General features: G+C 40.0%; 1 protein-coding gene across 9 annotated transcripts in view; it reads left to right on the top strand.

Moving 5' to 3' along the window:
* Window positions 1-23,714, top strand: part of ADNP (activity dependent neuroprotector homeobox) — a 44,610-nt gene extending 20,896 nt beyond the window's left edge. For 8 of the 9 annotated variants that reach the window (XM_050918099.1, XM_050918095.1, XM_050918098.1 and 5 more), the window contains 3 exons: window positions 15,322-15,434; window positions 16,940-17,032; window positions 19,514-23,714. In XM_050918099.1, the coding sequence (XP_050774056.1) occupies window positions 15,327-15,434; window positions 16,940-17,032; window positions 19,514-22,645 (3,333 nt within the window). In that variant the 5' untranslated portion in view covers window positions 15,322-15,326 and the 3' untranslated portion in view covers window positions 22,646-23,714. Of the gene's footprint in view, window positions 1-15,051; window positions 15,213-15,321; window positions 15,435-16,939; window positions 17,033-19,513 lie in introns of those variants that run through there. The other variant, XM_050918101.1, reaches the window with a different exon arrangement.

Raw genomic sequence — 23,714 nt, 5'->3', positions numbered from 1 at the left:
GCTGTGACCCCGTGTACCATGTTGCCACACCTGGAGTGGGGAGCTGGACAAAGCCACAGGGGATAAGAGCTGGTGTTGATGGATGGGTTTTTCATTTTTTTAATGTTGTTTTGTTCTGAATTTGTGGAAAATGGGGCTCTAGGTATTAAGCAAGGGACTTTTACCTTCCAAGGAATTGTCTAGATTAAGAAAATGCATACCATTAGCGTTTTCTAATACTGTGTAAAACATTGACTTTTCAGTCCTTGTCTATACTGAGTATTAACACATAGTGTGTGTTAACACTTTCTAATACATAGTTTCTTTCCTAGTAGTCTTACACAAACCCCTCTATTTTTCCATTGCTTTGAAGTGATTGTCTGGGTTGCTGACTGTCACATGGTAGCTAGTTTGCTAGGCGGATTGGATTACATGGCTACTTTAGTTTGGAGGTGTGAAATTCAGAGTTTTATACCATACAGTGAAGGTGATTATTCTTGTTAAAGGTTAAGATATGGTTTAAAAGTTACCAGACAAAGAAAAGGAAATTAACTTAATAGAGGAGGCTGTGCAATCTGCAACAGTTTAGATTATTTTAAAATGGCTACTACATGTCTGCAGCTGCCTCTTCATCTGGAATTTAAAGAGCCAGGAAGCAGAGCTGAAGGTCACTTGGGGTCTGTTTGCAGAAGAGTGAGTAGATCTAAATACTGGAGTACTTAAATGAGGAATTTGAGCTGCCAGCATCATGAAGAGTACAAAACTGGTTTAAAATTCCTCTTTTGGGTAAACTCAGTTTGCCTACTAAAAGCTTTTTTTTTTTTTGCTCTTGTCATGTGTCTGTAGACAGTGGAGTAACTTTATGGTCTAGGTTATTCATACTGTTAATTCCTCTGGCAATTAAGCAAAATTCTTCCACAATTTTTATAATTCTGTTTTTGTTCAGAAACCTGATGTACACACCTCCTCATGATCCAGGAAGTATTTAAAAGTGTTATACAATATTTTTCACACCATTTTAATAATTTTTCTCATATAGTTTTGTTGACAAGCTTATAAAACAGTAAGAGCAGATAGCTTGGAATTGTACCCGAAATGCTGCATTGTATGAAGTTTATATTTAAGGTCACTTTCCAGTGAAGCAAAAGTAATTCTCCATTGAGGTCTGTTTAGGGTTACAACAGGTCTGGTCTAAAGCCCTTTGAAGGCAGTGGAAAGGCTCCCATTGAGGACAACAGGCTTTGTATTAGCACCAATATCAGTTGACTTTATTGCAACCATTAGCTAAGTAGTCAGGAGTTTTGGGTGCCACCTTGAAAAGCAGAGGTAACTAATTTATACCTAAACAATTCACCCAGTGTCACAGTCTGGCCCAGTTTCTCTTGCTGAACAGGCACCAGATTGTTGTGACTAGACTGAGCCACTGGATCCCATGTGTATATAAACTCCCAGAATCGCTATTCTTAGCTCTAGGTCTCTTATGGGACACTTCCAGGTTCAGACCCTGTGTCTGCCACCCTTCCTTGGGATGTGGGACTCCCCAGCCTGGCTGCTATAAATTCCAAAACCAGCAACTCCAGTTGCTTATACATGCTCCCTCAGAGTTCCATTTAATTGTAGGCGTGCTCAGCTTCGTGATCAACTCCTTCAGGAACAATGTGTCAGGTAAGCTGAGAATACAGGCTTATCAAAGGAATTTATTAGCCATAGTTGCTCTTAAAGTACTAGAGTTAGCAATTGTTGCAAAATCCCAACTAGCCCTGAGATACTCCTTCCCCTCCCCCCCCCAATAAAAGTATGATCTAACCCTTTCTGAGTCCAGTCTGATCAGTCTTTCAGGCTAGGCAGACTTTTCTGCATCCTCTTTCTCCAGCCTGGTCTTCCAGCATGTGGTGATGAAAGACCCTCACCGCAGGTAGCTACTGTCCTTTTTTGCCCATGTGCTCCAGCTGGGAAATTCCAGCCTTCCTCCAGGGTATGTCTACCCTTAAACTGCTACAGCAGCACAGTTGCAGCATTCCAGCTGCACTGCTGTAGTGCTTCAATGTAGATACTACCTACTCCGAATGGAGATGTTTTACTGTCAGCATAGGCAGTTCACCTCCCCGAGAGGTGGTAGTTAGGTTGACAAAAGAATTATTCCAGAAGCCTAGCGCTGTAGACATCGGAGGTTAGATTAGCATAGCTACATCTTAATGTTGTGGATTTTTCATACCCCTGAGAGAGATAGCTATGCTGATGTTGGTTCCCATTGTAGACCAGCCCCCAGTCAGGCTTCAGTGTAGAGAGTCCATTGTCATATAGTCTCTCAACTACCAGTTCAAAACCATCAAAGTTGATGGCCCTAGATTTCCCTGTGATGGCTTCTCAGCCATTGTCCCTAATACAAAATGAATGTTCTAATCCAAAATGGAGGATACATTATTAAATGTAGGTTGCACTACAAAATGGAGTTCACAATTTGGTAGACACATCCCATTCTGTCACAGCCTGTTTGACCATGGAAGAGTAATTTGAAAGTTATACTTGCAAAAGTGTATGTAGACCTGTGACTGGTGTATAGGGTTTCCAACCCTCCAGGATTGGCCTGGAGTCTCCCAGAATCAGCATTGATCTCCCGGTGACTATTGAAAGCAATCTGGGAAGTTTTAATAGGATATTTTAAGAAAATGACACTACGTCATGTGGGGGAAAAATGATCTCCCGGAATAGCTTCAGTCAGAGTTGGCAATCCTGTGTGTGTATGAAACACAATGCAGATCAATATGTGTTTGTCACCAAACCACTTAGTTTGATTCATATTCAGGATTTTGTAGAGAGAAGGTTGAGAGGATCTTTTGGGGGGTAATATAGGTTTTACCAAGAGATATCAGTAAAGGTATTACCAGAAGGAAAGTAAAATCATACTGCTGTTTAAGCATCAATTTTTTTTCAGTCTGGAGTGTTCTGCACAGCCTTTAAATGTGAATTTTAGTGTAACTTGGTTCCTTCAAGGCAAACTTAGTAGAACTGGAATTCATCAGCATGGATTTCTTAATGTGCTTGTGAGTGGGACAGAAATCTAGAAGAGGCAGAGAAAAAAGAAATGGAGGACCTGGCACAAAGTTAAATCATGAATATAAACTTAAATAGGTTGGCCTATGGTCAAATCTAACTGTTGTGGTTGTTGACTAGGGATGATAGAAATGTTCAGGGAATCTTTCTGTAGAATTGTTTCAGCAAATTTTTACTGGCTCTCCTTGACCTTACACATTTTGTGTGTGTGTGTGCATAAGGAGTACATGGTATTTCAATATAAAGAGGATCACTGAATTAAATATTTACTTACCACATTGTGATTTATTGTGCATGTATAACTAGGATTAGTGTGAAAATATGCAGGAGACTGGCAAAATCTATTCTGCATCCTGCTCGCCACTAAAACAGGATAAAATGGAGAAGCAGTGTGGTCCATCGAATGTGGACTGGAGGTTCTGTTCGCAGCTGTTCTGTGACCTTGGATGAATCACTTCACCCCTCTGTACTTAATTTCCTCATCGTAAAAATGGGAGGAGTAATGTTACTTATCTTTGTAAATCACTTTGAGTTCTATAGATGAGGAGTTCTGTATACAAACATTATTATTATTTATTGTTAACCAGTACGGATTGGCAATCCAGTGAACGTGTAAAGTCTTGGTTACTTCTATCCAGTCAGCACCCCTCCTTATTTGTCTTCTCAGTCCTGCTTCTCCTTTGCTGAAGAGGAAAGCAGCAAAGGCCATCTCTCATATTTTTGGCTTTTCAGTGCAGTTTTTTAATGTTTTTTCCCTCCAGTTCTTTTGACTTCTAAAATGATAAGCGAGAAGGAGGGGGGTGTTGCCCAAGTGCAACAGCTGCTGTGGCACAATATGAGCCTTCATTGTGGGTATCTTCTGCTCTTACTGGGATAACAGCCCAGAATGTCAAGATACAGTGATGGCTTCTGTTGGCAGATCAAAGTACCAGGCTGCTTCCCCATTACTGGTCAATGCAGCCTATAGTAGAGCTTCCTGGTAAAAGAATCATTCAGAGCTAGTCTCCACAAGGGCAGTAAAGGACAGTTTCCACCACCTACATGCCAGGTGCAGACAATTTCCAAGACTTTTCCTCTCCAGGAGCTTTAGGTTGGGCAAGGAGTATCCAGCTCTTGGAATAACATCATGCTTAAACAGCCAGTTGGTAAGATTCATTCTGAATCCTCACTATTTATGCCTTCTCATCTCAAGGCTATGCAAGAAGAGCATAGAGTAATATAGTGATGTAGTCACTGAAGCTGTTTGAGTAAGTTTTCTCAGCAATTATGGGCCTTAACAGTATGAGGTTCCTTGTGGCTCTCCATTAATGTTGATGATTCAGTGCTCGCAAGTTACACTGATATACAGCCACCACTGTAATTAAATCGCTGTTGCATATCTACACTATGCTCCTTGTGTTAGTGGAGTGCATCCACATAGCAGCTCTTGCATCGACCCAGAGAGCAGTGTACTGTGGGTAGCTATCCCACTATGCAACTGGCTGCAGAGTGTTTTGGGAAGGGTCTGCAATGCCTCATGGGGGCAGGTACAGCATAACATGATGGTTTCTCAATCCCATAGTTCCAAGAGCACTAGATTGCCAGCGGCTTTTCAACTGAAGGGGTGGGGGAGGCGAGTGTGTGTGTGGAGAGTGAGTGTGTTGGCACACTGTCTCTTTGGGCATGTCTACACTTACCTCCAGAGCAGTCGATCCAGTGGGGGTCAATTTATCGCGTCTAGTGAACACGCGATAAATCGACCGCCAAGCGCTCTCCCGTCGACTCCATTACTTACTCGACAGGGGAGCATCAACCGTTGACTCACCGTAGTGAAGATACCGCGGTAAGTAGATTTAAGTGTGTCGACTTCTCTACGTTATTCATATAGCTGAAGTTGCATAACTTAGATCGATTCCCCACCTTCCCAGCGTAGACCAGGCTTTAAGTTCAAACACCAGCCGGAAGCAACCAATCCTGTGGCAGAAGCTGGTGGACAGACAACTGGTGTCCCCCTGTCCGTCTCTTCTCTTCCCCCACCTCAGTGTAGACCAGTACACCAGCAGGGGGATGTGGACACTCAGACATCAGCCCCCACCTTTCTCCTTGGCTCTGAACAGCATGACATGAGTCTCTTCCCCCACACCCTGTCAAGCAGTAGCCTGCCTGCTGCTGCAGTCCTATTGTTGAGGAGAGCAAGATTCTGCATTAATGTTTTGATTCCTTCCAAGTTCTCCCACAGTCTCCTCTCCCCTCAGACCCAGGAGTTGCATCCCCTCCCCTATAGTCTAGACAGGAGTGCATTTGCTGCTGGGAATCGGCATGCTCAGCTGGGCAGTAGCTGTGTGAGTTCTCCATGCTGAGGAGTTTCAGAACTTCCTGGTGCTTTGAAAGGAATGGGGTGCATGCCCATATAGCTTGATGGAGGGCAGCTGAGTTCAAAACAGTGAGCAGGGAGGTCACGGTAGGCATTGTGGGATACCTCCTGGAAGCCAGTTACCACGATGTAACAAACATTGTGTCTACACTGATGCTTTGTCGATCTAACTGTGCTGCAAAAAGCTTTGCAACTCTCATCAAGGTGGTTTTATTTTGTTAGCAAAGCAGGACAGTTCTGTCAGTGAGAGGAACATCGTACTGTGTACACCTTCACTGTTTTGTCTATAAAAGCTGCCTTTTGCTGACAAAACTTTGTAGTGTAGGCCAGGCCTTAGTGTCCTTTCATTTACACCAGACCCTGAAGATTTTTCAAACTAAGTGAAATACAATGGCTTTCCATTTTTAAGGAGGTTTTTTTTTTTTTTAAGGATTGGGTGGATTCAGCTTTCTAAGGCAATTTGCTGAGCAAAGCAGACTGTCTGGTAGAAGAGTTTCTATATCCTTTTCCAAGAGGGGAGCCTTTTCACAGCAAATATGACTTTTACAAATTTTATTTTTTTCAGGTACTGGAGGTGGACTTCTCTGTTTTGGGCACACTTGGTCTTCCTTGTAAAATGAAATCAGTTCAGATCTGAGACCTGATGACATTTCTGTATTCTTGGAGATGAGTTGCAGAATTCTGAGCAAACAATTTTTTTTTGTATATCCATTGGATTTCACTAGTAACCTTAACAGAAAGAGGGTTCAAGTGGTGTGAAGATCTCTTAATCGTTCCTCCCACCCATAACTAGTACCAGTTTTCTTTACTTCATGCTCTTGGAGCAGGATATACTTTCTGTTAATTGGCATTTGCAGACTAATTTAGTATAGCTGATCTCCTTAGAAATGAAGTAGTTAACAATGCTTGGCATTCAAATGATTGTAATTAAGCTTCAAAATAAATGCTCTGTTAACAAATAAAGTTTACCTCTTTTTGCTGTTTGTCTCATTGCCCTGACAGCAGACTCTACAGTAGTTGTTCTACACTGTGAAAAAAATTCTTTGCAGTCAGGACTAGAAGCTCTTTAAATGAAATCTTAGATTCTAGAGAAGATAACAAAATTTGCGGAAGTTTAAATCCATGGAGTTTTAATGCCCTCAAGTGTCTGCTGTCCTCACAGATGTAACCCGGGCCTGGTCTACACTACGCGTTTAAACCGAATTTAGCAGCGTTAAACTGATTTAACCCTGCACCCGTCCACACAACGAGGCCCTTTATATCAATATAAAGGGCTCTTTAAACCGGTTTCTGTACTCCTCCCCGACGAGAGGAGTAGCGCTGAAATCAATATTGCCATGAAGGATTAGGGTTAGTGTGGCTGCAAATCGACGGTATTGGCCTCTGGGCGGTATCCCACAGTGCACCACTGTAACTGCTCTGGAAAGCAATCTGAACTCGGATGCACTGGCCAGGTAGACAGGAAAAGCCCCACGAACTTTTGAATTTCATTTCTTGTTTGCCCAGCGTGGAGCTCTGATCAGCACGGGTGGCGATGCAGTCCCAAATCCAAAAAGAGCTCCAGCATGGACCGTACGGGAGATACTGGATCTGATTGCTGTATGGGGGACAAATCTGTTCTATCAGAGCTCCGTTACAGAAGACAAAATGACAAAGCATTTGAAAAAATCTCCAGGCTATGATAGACAGTGGCCATAGCAGGGACTCAGCACAGTGCTGCGTGACAAGCGTAACGGAAAGCCAAAGAATCAAATGGACACTCAGGGAGGGAGGGAGGGGGGACCGAGGACTCCAGCTATCTCACAGTCCCCACAGTCTCCGAAAAGCATTTTTCTTGGCTGAGCTCCCAATGCCTGTAGGGTCAAAAACATTGTCTGGGGTGGTTCAGGGTATATCTTGTCAATTTAGCCCCCCTCCTTCCCATGAAAGAAAAGGGGAAAAAATAGTTTCTTGCCATTTTTTAGTGTCACCGTATGTCTACTGCATGCTGCTGGTAGACGCGGTGCTGCGGCACTGAACAGCAGCATCCCCTTCTCTTCCTTTCCTGATGGCAGACGGTACAAAATGGTGGAAAACTGTTGTCATCCCGTGAGTGCTCCTTGCTGGCCTCGGTGAGGTCAGCTTGGAGCGCCTGGGTAAAAATGGGAATGACTCCCTGTCATTCCTGGCAGACGGTACAAAATGCTTGGTAACCGTCCTCATCATAGCAACTGGAGCCAGAGCTCCATCAGCCTCCCCCCTCCACCCCCTTTCATATGTAAAGAAAAGATTCTGTACTCACTGGACTATCATAGCAGCGGGAGGCTGCGCTCCTCTCCCCCCACCCTTCAATGTCCTGCCTGGACTATCATAGCAACTGGAGGCTGCCTCCCCCTCATTTTATCTCGCTAAAAAGTCAGTGTTTCTTATTCCTGCATTCTTTATTACTTCATCACACAAATGGGGGGACATTGCAACGGTAGCCCAGGAGGGTTGGGGCAGGAAGGAAGCAACGGGTGGGGTTGTTGCAGGGGCACCCTCTAGAAGGGCATGCAGCTCATCATTTCTGCGGGATCGGCTCTGACCCGGAGCGGCTGTGCTTTCTGGCGCTGTAGTAGACTTGCCCCATATTCTAGGCAGGTCTGATTCTATTTTTAGACAAAACATAAAGAAGGGAATGACCCGGGTAGTCATTCCCATTTTTGTCCATGCGCCCCTGGCCGACCTCAGCGAGGCCAGCCGGGAGCACCCATGACAGCAGCAGACAGTACAAAATGATTGATAACAGTCATCGCCAATTTCCAATTGCAAACTGTGCAAGATGACTGATAACCATCACCTCATCGCCAATTTACAATGGCAGACAGTGCAATAGGAATGGTAACCATCTCTGCTACCTTGCAAAGGCAAATGAATGCTGCTGTGTGGCACTGCAGTACTGCCTCTGTCAGCAGCATCCAGTACACATACGGTGACAGTGACAAAAGGCAAAACAGGCTCCATGGTTGCCATGCTATGGCATCTGCCAGGGCAATCCAGGGAGAAAGGGCGCTAAATCTTTGTCTGTCGTTACTTTCACGGAGGAAGGATTGAATGATGACATTTACCCAGAATCACCCGCTACACAGTTTTTGCACCATCATGCATTGGGATCTCAACCCAGAATTCTGATGGGCGGGGGAGACTGCGGGAACTATGGGATAGCTACCCACAGTGCAACACTCCAGAAATCGACGCTAGCCTCGGTATATGGATGCATACCTCCGAATTAATGTGCTTAGTGTGGCCGCATGCACTCGACTTTATACAATCTGTTTTACAAAACCGATTTATGTAAAATCGGAATAATCCCATAGTGTAGACATACTCTCAGATACTCACTGATCTTGAATCATGGGGTAAAGTTACTACTAAGATTTCATCTGTCTGGATTCGAAATTCAGAGTCGGTTTTGGTCAGTCAGATCCTACATATGTCCTACTATATGCTACTTCATTTATTCTTTGGTGTATATGATGCAGACTGCAGACATCTAACTGTACGAAGAAGCTGCTGGAAAGTAGATATGTGCGCTATATCTAGTGACTCTGCCAAGAGCAGTATTGCTTTATTTCCATTTGATTATTTTTATGGGAAAAAGCTGTTGGAGCCATGTGTAATTTCTTTATCAAATTCAGACTGTTTTCATCATTTTTTGCCTTAACAAGTGCAGTTAATGAGAACTCTGGGTACAGCGAGAGAACAATTTCTTCAGTTTAAGCAAAGGATAACATTGCTTTGCTTTGGAAATATACATGCATTATAAGAACAATAACCTGTTCTCACCCTTGTATGAAATAGTATTGTAAGTCTGGGCTTCATTTTTTTTTAATTTCAGAATATTAGTATTGAAAATCATGCTTTCTGACTTCTTTGGCAGAGTATGGGAGGGAAAGGTACTTTGGACTTTGTAGAACCCATGTTTTTTAGTGCATTCCTGTCCTGAAGGTACAGCTTCTCTTCTCTGTCCCGTTGAACTCAAAAATGTTAGTGGTGATTTCTCTAGCCATATTTAATTTTTGAAAAATAAAATGAAATTCCTCCTTGCATTCCAGCTAATGATATTTCTTTAAAAAGAACAGGAGTACTTGTGTCACCTTAGAGACTAACACATTTATCTGAGTATAAGTTTTCATGGGCTACAGCCCACTTCATCGGATGCATGGAATGGAATATATAGTAAGGAGATATATACACATACAGAAAACATGAAAAGGTGTGAGTTGTCCTACCAAATGTAAGGTCCATTATGAGCCAGGTTGTGTAAAAAGGCTCTGCCTATAGGTGTTTCCTAGCAACTCTGCCAAGGGAATGCATTGCAAATCAGAGTTTCCATTTCTTTTAGGAGTGTTGAGGTTCACTTAATTCACTCAAAGACTAAAAATAAGGGGCAAAATGTAGGTAATGGGGAAATTAGAAATGAGACATGACCCTACTAACCATTAGCTTTAGTCAACCAACTACATAGTCTAGTTGAGTGGTTTTCAGCCTGTGCCTGGGAGTCCGCAGACTATGCCTAAGATTTCCAAAGGGGTCCACACCTCTATTTGAAACATGTTAGGGATCCACAAATGGAAAAAAAGATTGAATACCACTGATTTATTGAAATTCTTGGCTAACAGCTTTTTTTTCCCACTTGGAAAAATTGCCATCAATCTTAGTCTACTTTGAAAACAATTACAGTAGAACTTTGCTAATTCTCACCCTTCACAGTTCTTACCAAAATAAGTGTCACTTTATTTCTTGGACCTGTTGGTATAAATTGCAAATGTAAAATTTGAATAGCTCATGGAAGATATTTGTTAAAATAACTGGCTCAAAGCTGAGCCATATTAGGAATTTTGCTTGTGATAATATAAAAATATAGTTGTTGTCACATTACATATCTTGAACACCTAGGACTTTTAGTTATGATTTTACTTCTGTTTCACCTGTGGAAGTAACTACATGTAATGCTACTTTAATATTAAATATATTGCATGAGTTCTCAAATACATATTCTATTACCATGTTTCATTTATAGAGCCCTACCTAGAGGGCCAGTATCCCTTTCCACTGTGAAACATTACTTACCATTCTTTTTATGGGTTTATATCTTGGCCTAAGTTGCATAATCTTACAGCACCCAAAAATGTGCTAAGCATTTCACAATACAAATAAGAGGATACTGTCTCTGTGCAGAAGAGTTTAAAAACTGGGACATTATGCTTCAAAAATAGGGCAGCCTGTATGTTGCGCCGGGGAGGGGGAAGAAGAGATGGGAGAATATCAAAACATAATGTGGTTATTCAGCAAAGCCTAATGCACAGCATAATGGTGCAAGATGCTCTTATGCTTTAAAAAATAGTTGAATGTTATGGTTAACGTATTTCTTGTGTGTGTCTTTGTAGAAGTGGGTCTTAAGGAGGGACCTGAAAGAGGAAGGGGCCTTGTGGACCAGCTTGGAATTTACTTGAACAAGTAATTAATGAATCAAGGGTTTGAATGCAGACGTCTGTTCAATAACTAGTTACTTTGAACTGGTCTTGTAAAACAGTAATGAAAATTTACCAACTGAGGCACAAAATTACTTTCTTTGCCTTTATCATGATTAAAAAAAATTCAAAGGGGTGAATAGAATTTACCGAGGCTGACTTAAGTTATTTGAGCAATTCATTTTTGAATGGTCAGAATCCCCAGATAAATACTCCACTGAAAAATAAATTGTTTCTTTAAATTACAAGTAAATTTGTTGCTCGTGAAAGATGCTGGATTCACAACAGTGAGCAACTGAAATCCTCTGTTCAGAACAGACAATAGTTTAAGATTCTCCTCTGGGCTCTCTCTCTCCTGCGGGGGGGGGGGGGGGGCGCTCCACCGCAGAGTGTCTCAGCACTCTTGTGGAAGGACTAGGAAACAGAGTAGTTCATGGTCCACTCTGTCCTTGGCTTCTAATCAAAGATGCCAGTAGCAATGCAGTTATTTCGGTCTGCATCTTCTATGAGTAATGGACTAGGATAATCTAACTGGGTAATTATAATGGGAAAGGTTTTGATTTTAATGGGAGGCAATATTGCTTAGTTATTATAGGTTAGTTAGTGCACCCATCTTTCATTTCCAACTTGGTAACTAAATTGTTGAAACCGTTGGTATGTCACTTAACCTCTGGGTCTCTAGTTTCCTCAGTTGTAAAATAGATATACTTTAGGGTGCTGTCACTAAATGTTTGTAAAGTGTTATGTAAGGGCAACATAAGTACTTCAGTGAAATTGTTTTAGTACTTGAGTCTCATTCAAATTTAAATCTTCTAAAGCTACATCAATAATCTTAACTTGTATAGCATTCAGTTTATACACTTGAATTTACATAGTATCTACATCAAACAAGTCATGATGTTTGTGCTAGTACTAATACTAGTGTTTTCTTTAAACGTTACTTAGAGGAAATTAAATATAAAAGTCTATTGAAATATCTTTGAATTTCCTTGTTTGTGGTTTGAAAATAGACCATCAGTATTAAGTTTGCATTCTGTCCTTGTCATTCCATTGTTGCTAATACTGTTTACAAATGAGTTCACTCTGTCATCCTGAAACATTTTAAACACAGTAGAAATATTCAGGCGAACACCTTTACGCTAAATGTTCATTCTTTTTTACCTTTTAATATAGTGGGTTATTTATATTAGTTTTTGACTGAAAATGTTTCCACTTCCCATGAATTAAACACTTTTGAAAATTTTACCATAGAGGTTTCTGCGAATTGGGTCTGGTTCCCACATAATCTGTAAATTGTAGTAATAGGAAACTTCCATAGTGTGACAATCCAGAGCTTTTTCTTGGAAGCCATTTTTGAATTCATTAAGAATGATGCAGTTATTGGCTAGCAGCACTTGCTGCCAGTAATGTTTGCAGCTTGTGAAATTGATTCTGGTGACCTATACTAGCACTAAGATATTTGGAAATCTCGTCTATTCTAGGTTTTTCTGAAAAACTTCCCACCGTTGGTAATGCCAAATTCAGCTCCACCAACTGTGTTGTTAACAGTGGGAGTCCAAGTGTAGGCAAGATGCTAGAGCAGGGGTAGGCAACCTATGGCACGTGTGCCAAAGGTGGCACGTGAGCTGATTTTCAGTGGCACTCTCGCTGCCCGGGTCCTGGCCACCGGTCTGGGGGACTCTGCAGTTTAATTTAATTTTAATGAAGCTTCTTAAACATTTTAAAAATCTTATTTACTTTACATACAACAATAGTTTAGTTCTATATTATAGACTTTTATAGAAAGAGACCTTCTAAAAATGTTAAAATATATTATTGGCACGCGAAACCTTAAATTAAAATGAATAAATGAAGATTAGGCACACCACTTCTGAAAGGTTGCCGACCCCTGTGCTAGAGGCTGTCTGGAATTTGGTTTAACAGCTGTAAATACCAGGACTTTTTTCTGAAAAGGCCAGTATGTAGATAGTCAAAAGAAGCAAACTTTTGAAGGAGTGTGTGGTGAGGGTTGTGTGTGGGGTGGAAGTGGAGGGGGGGTGGAGGAGAGGTTGTCAGATACCTGACTGTAGTTCTGTATTCACAGTCCACATTTGTAGTTTAGGAAACTGTCATTGTCAGTTTTGTTATAACTTAAGAGAAATTGGTACTGATCTTATGATAGAATTAAGAGGACCTATTTTTTATGTATTTTCACATACCAAAATAGTGGTTTTGTAGATGTCTTATTAATAAGGCTACAATTTAGTCACAGAAGTCATAGAATCCATAACTTTGAAAGATCTCCCTGACTTCAGCCAGCACTGGTGGGGAGCTGAGGGGTACCGCTGCAGCTCCTGGCATCCGCGGGTGGTAGTTAGGAGCCCTGTATCTTCCCGACACTTTTCCCAGCCACCATGGGCATCAGGGGGATCCGCTGCTTCCTGCCCCTATGGGCAGCAATGGGGACCCCTGCAGTTTGGAGCTGCCAGCTGAGAGGGACCCTGGAGCTCCCAGGCCGCCGCCCCCCCCCCAGCTGCCGAGGCTACCCATTTTGTCATGGGTATTTTTAGTAAATGTCAAGGACAGGTCATAGGCTTCTGTGAAGTTTTCATTATTGCCTGTGACCTGTCCCTGACTTTTACTAAAAATATCCATGACAAAAACTTAGCTGTACTTATTAATCATCTCAAATTCCAGAGATGATGCTTAAGTAAAGATTAGCAAGAGTTAAAACTATCTACAGATGTATCAAAAGCCAAATGACATGGTTAAAAAAGACGCTGCCTTTCTTTAGTTGAGCTGGGATAGATTTTGGCCCTATGGTGGGATTATTAGTTTACTAGAGCAGAAATTTGTATCATTCAAACAAAATAAGATTTTATTGAATTGTTTCCCACTTTTTAATCACACAAGTGTATCTAGATAAAATAGCCATCAACCGTGCAACTTGCTAGCCCTCTAAAGTATTCCAGTCACAACAAACATTACTGTTATAGTTCACTGAAACAAGCTCTTCACCGCTGATAATTCCTTGGTGCTTAAGAAAAAAATTCTTTTCTTAAAGAAAAGAAAAGAGGGGTGGGGCCATCTGTGCTTTCTTTAATCTCTAGTGCCTGGAAAACGTATCTCTGATGTCTGAAGAAAAGACATTTTTCAGATTTCTACGACCTGGACCGCTACCATCCTTCAGTGCAAATGCCCCATTGTTGTAGTTCAAGATATGACTTAATGGTTGTGCAATCCATTGCTGTTACAGTGGTAGCAAAAGCACATAAAGGGAGGATTCCAATATCCACAAACCTGCCAGGGCTGTGGATCTAACTTTTGCCTTTGTGGGTTGGATTAGATCTTAATTCTGGTTGTTAGGGAATTCAGGAATCTCTGTAGCTTCAGAAGTACCGAATTTAGCCTTTCCTTTACAGGTGAACTGAAAAGTAGTTCATAAACTTTCCCAGTCAGTAACAGTGGAGTTAGAATTAATTTACAAATAGTTTCTCTCTTATTTACCTATGAGAACCTCAGTGTAGGCTCTCTGTCTCTCCCTCAGTGTTCGGTTGCCTCAAACTACATTATTCTAGGTGTTTGACCTCAGTTGTTGAAAGAGAAACATAGAACCATGGAATGGACTCTGGCTAAGTAAAGCCTTCAGTGCACATTTTAATGGTAAACAAGTGTGCTGACTGCAGTCTTTACTGGCATCTTTAATTGCTTGTCAACCACTCAAATCAAATCAAACTCAGAAATATGGAAAATGGAGTAGCATTGAACCCAATGTGCTATTGGAAATGGCACTCTGGAAAGAACTCTGTTAAATATTCTGCACCCCAAACTTCTGTGAGAACAGATTTTTTTTCTCTGACAGGCTATTGCAATGTGGTGGTGATGTGATAAACTTAAAAGAGCGCAGTGTGGGCTACCCAAAATCTTGAGCGAAATGTCATTGAACATGTAACCAGTTCACTTCCCTGCTGTTAGATATACAGCTAAGAAAACTGCTATAGGTTGTTTTAAAAGAAGTCTCTCAAAAAACAAAATTCCTTGGAGCCCTGATTTATCAATTTCCAGATCATCTAGAATCCGTATGCACAAAAGAGTGGACTGAATTTGTAAGAGCTTTGACACACTAGGTGCATTTTGATCTAAATGAAAATACATTTTTTAAAGTTGTCCCTAGGTGCTGCTTGAGTAGACTTTTTTTCTTTTCAGTAGTCATTGCGTCAGCTCTTCTGTTGAGTGTTCACTTTAAAGTTTGACAACATCTGGTTTTCACAGCCCACCTCATTTTAAGAAGAAACCAGACAGAAAATGTACTCGTTTTTCTTAAGAAATGGTGACAGCTCTTTATGTTCCATGATGTGGGTGAAGTAAGAATATATTACTGAGAATTAAAAGTGCAGCTCTTCATGAGACAAAACATATTTTGACTTAATCTTCTTTTCCCCTTATTACTTTCTTTTTCAATAGAAACTATGTTCCAACTTCCTGTCAACAACCTTGGCAGTTTAAGAAAAGCCCGGAAAACTGTGAAAAAAATACTTAGTGACATTGGTTTGGAATACTGTAAAGAACATATAGAAGTAAGTATGACATCTGATGTAGCTTTCTGGTTTGAATTGAGGCCGTTCAATTCAATTTTCTGCTGAAGTGATATTTCTTACTAGATTTCATAAAAATGTATTAGCTTACATGACATCAGATTTTTTTTGGTGCTCCATATGTTTCTGATAGACCTTTACAGACCTTCAATTTTACCCCTTCACTTTATCTCAGGAGTTGTAACCTTCAGATGAGAATGAGTTGTATGGGGTTCAGTTAGAGAATTACTGCCATCTAGAAGTCATTCTTAAATGGTTACTAGGAGCTGCTACTGAAACAAGTTACACACCTTTAAGCCTCATCTAAACTGATATTTAAAGGTGTAGTGTTAGCTAACGTGCTTAGGCTTTAACTTGACTGGTTTGGCATGTGTTGAAGGCAATGGGCATTGTCTGTGCTAGACTTTTAAAATGCGTTAGCAGGTGCTGGCTGTTATAGTAAAATAACACCTTTAAATCCTAGTTTAGACAAGGCCTTAGAGCCTGCTGTCCTAGGGGCCAAGAGATGAACTGAGATTTTTATAGGTATTTCAGTGCAGAACAATAGGACTCTGGACTTAACTGCCTTCTATAATGGCTCAAGTTATATCTAAGACATATTCTGCTATTAATCTTACTGACAAACTTTAAAATATTGCTTATCAGAAACCTTTTTTCCTGAAGTGAATACCTGGTACAATCACCTTTCCACTCATCTGCTCTTTGGCTATTCAGCACCCTATAGACAGCTTCTGCGTTTTGTTCTAGTTTTAAACTGGCTCCTCTTCTTCATGTTATTGTTCCAGATCATTTCCAAATAAAATGAGTGTTCATCCCTTTTTGTTTGGGGTCAATTGCTTTGAATAAGTGTGGGTTGAATAATGGGCATCAGGGTAAAATTTCCAAAGGAGTTTGAATCCAGATTTCAAAAGTGATTTAGGCCTGAGTCCCATTGACTTTCAGTCAGACTTTGGGATTCAGAGTATCTTAGTTGCTTTCAAAAATTGAACTTAATGTGCTTTTAAGAACTTCACCTACATCCCTGTGCCAAAATTTAAAAAAACAGAAGCTGAAGTCCATATTTAAACACACATCTGATTTAAAAAAATACTCAACATTGATCTCAGTGGGAGCTGTCAGGTGCTGAACACTTTTGAAAATCTTGAAAGTCAGACTTGGATTGACTTTTTAGGATTTTATTTTTGAAAATCTTGGCTCTCGGTTATTTAGTGTCTTTGAGCCTGTACTTTTCAGAATTGCTTATTTGGAACCGCTAATTCCTTGGGAACCCACCTTTTTTTTTGTCAAGGGAAACTTCAGTTGAAATAAATGTACAAGATGTATTTTTATGATTTTCATGAGGGGAAATTTTCCCATGGGTTAATGATCTCTTGTACTACTTGTGGGTAGTTCTTGGTGGACAGAGGGCTGTGTGGGTATCTTCCTGAGTAATTAATGGGGAGCAATCAGTTTTTGATGTCTCTGTCTTCCCATCCACCCTTTTCCAGGATTTTAAGCAGTTTGAACCTAATGACTTTTATTTGAAAAACACTACATGGGAAGATGTAGGATTGTGGGATCCTTCGCTTACAAAAAATCAGGTTAGTAATGGTTCCACGTATCACCTCAGATCCTGCAGGCAGTAACTTTCAAATGGTGTTTTGCACAATTATACCAATTTCTTTTGTTGTTTTTTACCAGATTTTATAGTGGTTTTTGTAATCTTCTACTTAAAAGATTATTAGAAGGGTGCTTTTGTTGTACAAGTAATAATCCTAGTCTTGACTGGGGTGAACAGATGCTGAGGGCTAGTTATTCGAATGAAAAACTTCACTGTTGAGAAACTTTAAGCACCTGTTCTATTTATTGCACCTTAAGTGCCAAACTTCATTTAAAAAAAAAATTGCCATCCTTATTTTCCAGCTCAGCACAAACTCACCATCCCTCTAGTTAAAAGTATAACTATTTGTACAGACTATTTCTACAAGATTTGCTTCACCTCTCCCTAATTCAGTTCCACCATCTGTTTTCATGATGAATTCAGAAAAATATTAAGCAGAATAAATCCAACTGCTGTTTTCTTCACTGTCATAGCTTTCAGCTGTCTGCTACATCTCTGAAGATTTGGTGATAAACCCATCTGTGTCAGAGCCTGTTCAGTTTAGTACAGCAGAATGGAGTGGCAGTGGTGTTGGAAATCATATTTATTCTTTTCTAGATGTTTCTGAATTGACTGTAAAGCTAAGAAGGTTTGAACTGAGCTAGGAGAAATGGAGAAAAGGATGTAACTGTGATGGTGACTTCTGTCTTATTCCACTAACTAAACAAATGTAACAGAAGCCCTTCACTTTGATTCTATGATAGCCTCCACTTTTAGTATAATATATACTATAATATATACTAAAATAAGCAGTGAAACAATGACAGGTGAACATTCCACTTATGAAATCAGGTGGTATAAGTGTCAGGTGTTGCTCACCCCTGGAAACAGGTTGCTTATATTTGATGGATCACTGGTCTGGTATTTGTAAAAACCAAAGTCCCTTTATTGCTGTACCCCTGACATAGCATTAGTATGTTCTCCCTGCTTCTGATATATTCAACGAAAAGATTTGTCACATCAAAGCAGACAACTCTTAATTCTGTGGCCTGTTTCCAGCAATGGCCAATATCTGAGGCTTCAGAAGATGGCCAGAAATACACACAGCTCACCTATTCATACAGAGAGGGAGAGTAATTCATTCCTTAACTTCAGGGGATCCACTTGCACCTTGAAGCTTCACTTGCATAGCCATGCAGGTTGTTCATAGTTATCTCAATTTGTTATATTTTATATTTAATGTTAAATTATTTTGAAATGCCAGGCTGACTTCGAAGATGGACATGAATCATGGATAGTTCAATTTCAGTTTGAATTGTTACAGTTGACACAGCATCAGCAACCCTTTCAAAGCTGCTACAATTCAGGGGGAGCAAGAGGGCTGTGAAAAGCACTGTGAAAGAGCTATGTGGTATTACGTAAAAGAGCAGAATTTTTCAAAAGCCTTATTTATTTATTTTCTGATCCGTGGTGAGTTTTGAAAAATTTACAATCTAGCTTTGGTCAGTAGAAAAAGTTGGTTGCTTGAAGCTCTACTTCTCAGGTATCGGTGATAGGATTATTATGTATCTAAATTAAACATTACAATTAAATATGGCCCTTTGGGATGTGATTTATGTTTCAGAAGAGTATTCCTTCTGCTTCATGCCAAATTCACAAAATAACTTCTGCATCATAGTTTGCATGCGCATCCCCCACCTCGTATGTTACATTGTCGTAACTGTGCCCTGATTAGTGTTGCTTTAATCTGTCTGGAAGCAACAGGACTGTGGAGCTAAACTGCTCAGTTCTGCTCCATTCTCAAAAGTGACTAAGATACTATAATACAAAGAGAGGCACTAGGTTTGTGTGGACATATCATTGGAAGTGGCAGTTAAAAATACTTATTTCAAAATATTGCACCAATTTAGAAAGCTTTCGAGGACAGTATTAAAATAAAATTAACTCTGGCTAATGACTGGATTAAAGCACAATGAAATATCTAAAAATATCATTTTGTGAAATACTTTGATCTGAAGTGACCTTTTTTGGCCTGAACACCTCATTCTGTGAGCTTGCCAACTAATAGTACATTACAGTTCTAACAGCCAGGCCCACATCTTCTGGAAAAAGATGTTGGTAAACTCTCTGTTCCATGCAACCTGACAGGCAGCATTGTTTCCATTCCCTTACTAAGGAAGAGTGATATCTTTATGAATTAACCATAAACATAACACTCTGGGCTGCGCTTTCAAAGTGACCTCTAAATTGGCAACTTTCATTTTACATGTGCAGTCTGGTAATTAAACTTCTAATTATCTGATTTACAGGCCAAAAAATGTGAATGCCAAATTAATGGCAGAGTTGAAGCTGGTCTGGCCCATTGTAATGGTCCCCGTGAGATGAGCTGAAATTCCACACTGTCCATGATGCTTAGTGCAAAATGTCTTGTTTAAAAAAAAGTGGTTTTTATATCTAGTTTTTGTTTGTTCTTTGTTTTAAGGACTATCGGACAAAACCTTTTTGCTGCAGTGCATGTCCATTTTCATCGAAGTTCTTTTCAGCCTATAAAAGTCACTTCCGGAATGTTCATAGTGAAGACTTTGAAAATAGGATTCTTCTTAATTGTCCCTACTGTACTTTCAATGCGGACAAAAAGACTTTGGAAACGCACATTAAAATATTTCATGCTCCAAATGCCAATACACCGAGTGGAGGCATCAGCACTTTTAAAGATAAAAACAAACATGATAGCCTTAAACCTAAGCAGGCTGACAGTGTAGAACAAGCTGTTTATTATTGTAAGAAGTGCACTTACCGAGATCCTCTATATGAAATAGTTAGAAAGCACATTTACAGGGAACATTTTCAGCATGTTGCTTCACCTTACATAGCAAAGGCAGGTGAAAAGTCACTCAATGGTGCAGTTCCCTTAAGTTCCAGTACCCGGGAGGAGAGTAGTATTCACTGCAAACGATGCCTTTTTATGCCGAAGTCATATGAAGCTTTAGTACAGCATGTTATTGAAGACCATGAACGTATAGGATATCAGGTTACAGCAATGATAGGGCACACTAATGTAGTGGTTCCAAGATCCAAACCTTTGATGTTAATAGCTCCAAAACCACAGGATAAAAAGCCTATGGGACTTCCTCAAAGGATGGGTCCCCTTTCCCCTGGAAATGTCCGATCTCTTCCATCACAGCAGATGATGAATCGACTCACTATACCAAAGCCTACATTAAATTCTGCAGGAGTGAATATGATGTCAAATGTTCACCTACAGCAGAACAATTATGGAGTCAAATCAGTACCACCAAGTTATGTTGGACAGCCGGGGGGAAGGCTAAACTTAAGTGGTAATGCACCTGTTTCTATTCCGCAACAGTCTCAAACAATGAAACCGTTTTCACCGAGTGGAAATGGAAGGCCTTATACCCTTGGAGGGGAGCAGAGATCTCAGACTCCAGCAAGGTACTCTCTTCAGTCTGCCAATTCCTCTTCTCTTTCATCAGCCCAGTTGAAACAAACGTCATTATCTCAGTCTCAGGCAGCATCAAGAGTATTAGGTCAGTCTGGCTCAAAGCCTCCTGTGGCTGCTACAGGCCCTTCTGCTGTCAATACTTCATCAACGCAAAAGTGGAAAATTTGTACAATCTGTAATGAGCTGTTTCCTGAAAATGTGTACAGTGTTCACTTTGAAAAGGAGCACAAGGCTGAAAAGGTGCCTGCAGTAGCTAACTATATAATGAAAATACACAATTTCACTAGCAAATGTTTATACTGTAATCGCTATTTACCCACTGATACCTTGCTTAATCATATGTTAATCCATGGACTGTCTTGTCCATACTGCCGTTCAACTTTCAATGATGTTGAAAAGATGGCTGCTCATATGCGAATGGTTCATGTTGATGAAGAAATGGGACCTAAAACTGATTCCACTTTAACCTTTGATTTGACATTGCAGCAGGGTAGTCACACTAATATACATCTACTTGTAACCACCTACAATCTGAGAGATGCCCCTGCTGAATCTGTAGCTTATCATGCTCAAAATACTCCTCCTGTTCCTCCAAAACCACAGCCCAAAATCCAGGAGAAGGCAGATATACCTGTGAAAAGTTCTCCTCAAGCAGCAGTCCCCTACAAAAAAGATGTGGGTAAAACCCTCTGCCCTCTCTGCTTTTCAATCCTAAAAGGACCCATATCTGATGCACTCGCACATCACTTAAGGGAGAGGCATCAAGTTATTCAAACAGTTCATCCAGTTGAGAAAAAGCTAACATATAAATGCATTCATTGTCTTGGTGTGTATACCAGTAATATGACTGCCTCAACTATAACGCTACACCTTGTTCACTGCAGAGGGGTTGGGAAGACCCAAAACGGCCAAGACAAAGCTAATGCACCATCTCGACTAAATCAGTCTCCAGCTGTAGCACCTGTGAAACGTACTTATGAACACATGGAATTCTCTCTGATGAAGAAAAGAAAAATGGATGATGATGACTCGCCATCTGCCTTTGAAGAGAAGCCTGAAGAACCTGTAGTTTTAGCGTTAGACCCTAAAGGTCACGAAGATGATTCTTATGAAGCCAGAAAAACATTTCTTACAAAATATTTCAATAAACAACCTTATCCCAGTAGGAGAGAAATTGAAAAGTTGGCTGCCAGTTTATGGCTATGGAAATCAGATATTGCTTCACATTTTAGCAACAAAAGAAAGAAATGTGTTAGAGATTGTGAAAAGTACAAGCCTGGTGTGCTGCTTGGTTTTAACATGAAAGAATTAAACAAAGTTAAACACGAAATGGATTTTGATGCTGAATGGCTGTTTGAAAATCATGATGAAAAGAATTCCAGAGTCAATGCTAGTAAAACTGTTGATAAAAAAATAAACCTAGAAAAAGATGATGAAAGTTCTTCAGACAGTTATGAAAATATAGAAGAGGAATCTAATGAAAGCAATAGTCCATTTGGTCAACCAATTTCAGATGTTGGTCGTAAAACCTCTATTGATAGCACAATAGAGAATCCAGAAGACAGCATATCCAAGGAGACTACTGATGAAAATCCCTTACGGTCTCCAGAGAAATCAGACCAAAAACAGGAGGAAGGCTCAAAATATGAAGAGATTCATTCTGTCAAGGAACCAATTAAACTAGTAGGTGATGCCTCAGATAGTGAGGGTGATCAAGATGATGCTGCTGAATGGAAAGATGGAGCTTCGCAGTCTGAAAGTGGACCTGGCTCGCAGCAAGTTTCTGACTTTGAAGACAATACATCAGAGGTGAAACCAGAAGTTTGGACAGATGAATCATCTCAGAGCGAAGATGCTGGTAGTAGTAAACCAACTGCAGAAATAAAAGGGGTTGCATCTGAAAGTGATGAAGAGCAATCAAAATGGAAGAATAGTTCCTATGGAAAAGTAGAAGAATTTTGGTCTAAGGACCAGTCACAATGGAAAAATGCATCAGAAGTTGAGGAGAGTTTGTCAAATCAACAGATGGAATGGCAGAATAGCACAATTGACAGCGAAGATGGAGATCAGTTTGACAATGTGACTGATGGTGTAGCAGAACCAATGCATAGCAGCTTAACTGGTGTAGAGTTGAGTAGCCAGCAAGCATAAGCTGCTCAATTCAGAAGCATGAGTAAATATGCTTCAATCTACAACTGTCTAAATACTTTCATTTCAATATGACTGCTCAGCTTAATTCTAACTGGTACTGCCTTTTGAGTGCTAGGTCATCTGGTTAGTGGTTGATGTGGCCACTATTATTCCAGTGGTTATTCCTAAGTATGCTATTGGCTAAATTTGCTTGAGAATACCTGCTGTGATGAGCACAGTAACTTAATGTGAAAACAGATAAGCTGGTGGCTCCAGAATGCACACGAAGAAAAGCAGAGGTTTTCTTTATCTGCATTTTCAACATTTATTTCACTCTTGGATATGTTCAGTTGTATGTCTTTTTAAACATTACCCTTTTTCACATGGTAGTATAGGGCCAACATGAGCTACCAGTTCAATGTGTATAGTAGACTATGGGGAAATTGATTTTTTTCATGTATCATTCTGAATAGTTAAAATGTATATTTGTACAGTCTTTTAGACCTATTCAAGTGAAGCTTATGAAATTGTTCTTGTGTACCCATCATAGATTTGTTTCTCTTTTTTAGTGTTGCCCTGCTGTGTAATAAATGCTGTATCTAGTTTACCTAGCAAAAGCTTGAAACTGCTATAGTATGAATTTTGACAAACTTAGTTTTTGCACATAACCTTGTACAATCTCAAAACTGAGGCCAGCAACATAAAAAATTATATCTGGACTCTATTGTATTATAGAATTTTCTTGTTCTGAATATCCTTGACATTACAATTGATGACAAACGTATTTCAGAGCCATTTTCTGAAATCTTTTAAGCTAAAAAAGAAAAAATCACATGCAAGAAACAAGTTTGCAGCTACTAATTTTGACACCTTTTAGATCTGTATAAAAGTGTATTGTGTTGAAGCAGCATACAGAAATAAAAATGCTGCATTTTGGATATTTAGTTTTATCTTTAGTTAACACCAACAAGGTGTTGTATTCATTTATACCATCTAATATATGACACACTGTTGTAGTATGTATAATTTTGTGATCTTTATTTCCCTTTGTATTCTTCATTTAAGCATCTAAATAAATTGCTGTATTGTG

This window comes from Gopherus flavomarginatus, chromosome 11 (genome assembly GCF_025201925.1).
Source record: "Gopherus flavomarginatus isolate rGopFla2 chromosome 11, rGopFla2.mat.asm, whole genome shotgun sequence".
NCBI classification, from domain to species: domain Eukaryota; kingdom Metazoa; phylum Chordata; order Testudines; family Testudinidae; genus Gopherus; species Gopherus flavomarginatus.
Note: the sequence above shows the minus strand (reverse complement) of the source record. Positions and strands in the feature narration are given on the sequence as shown.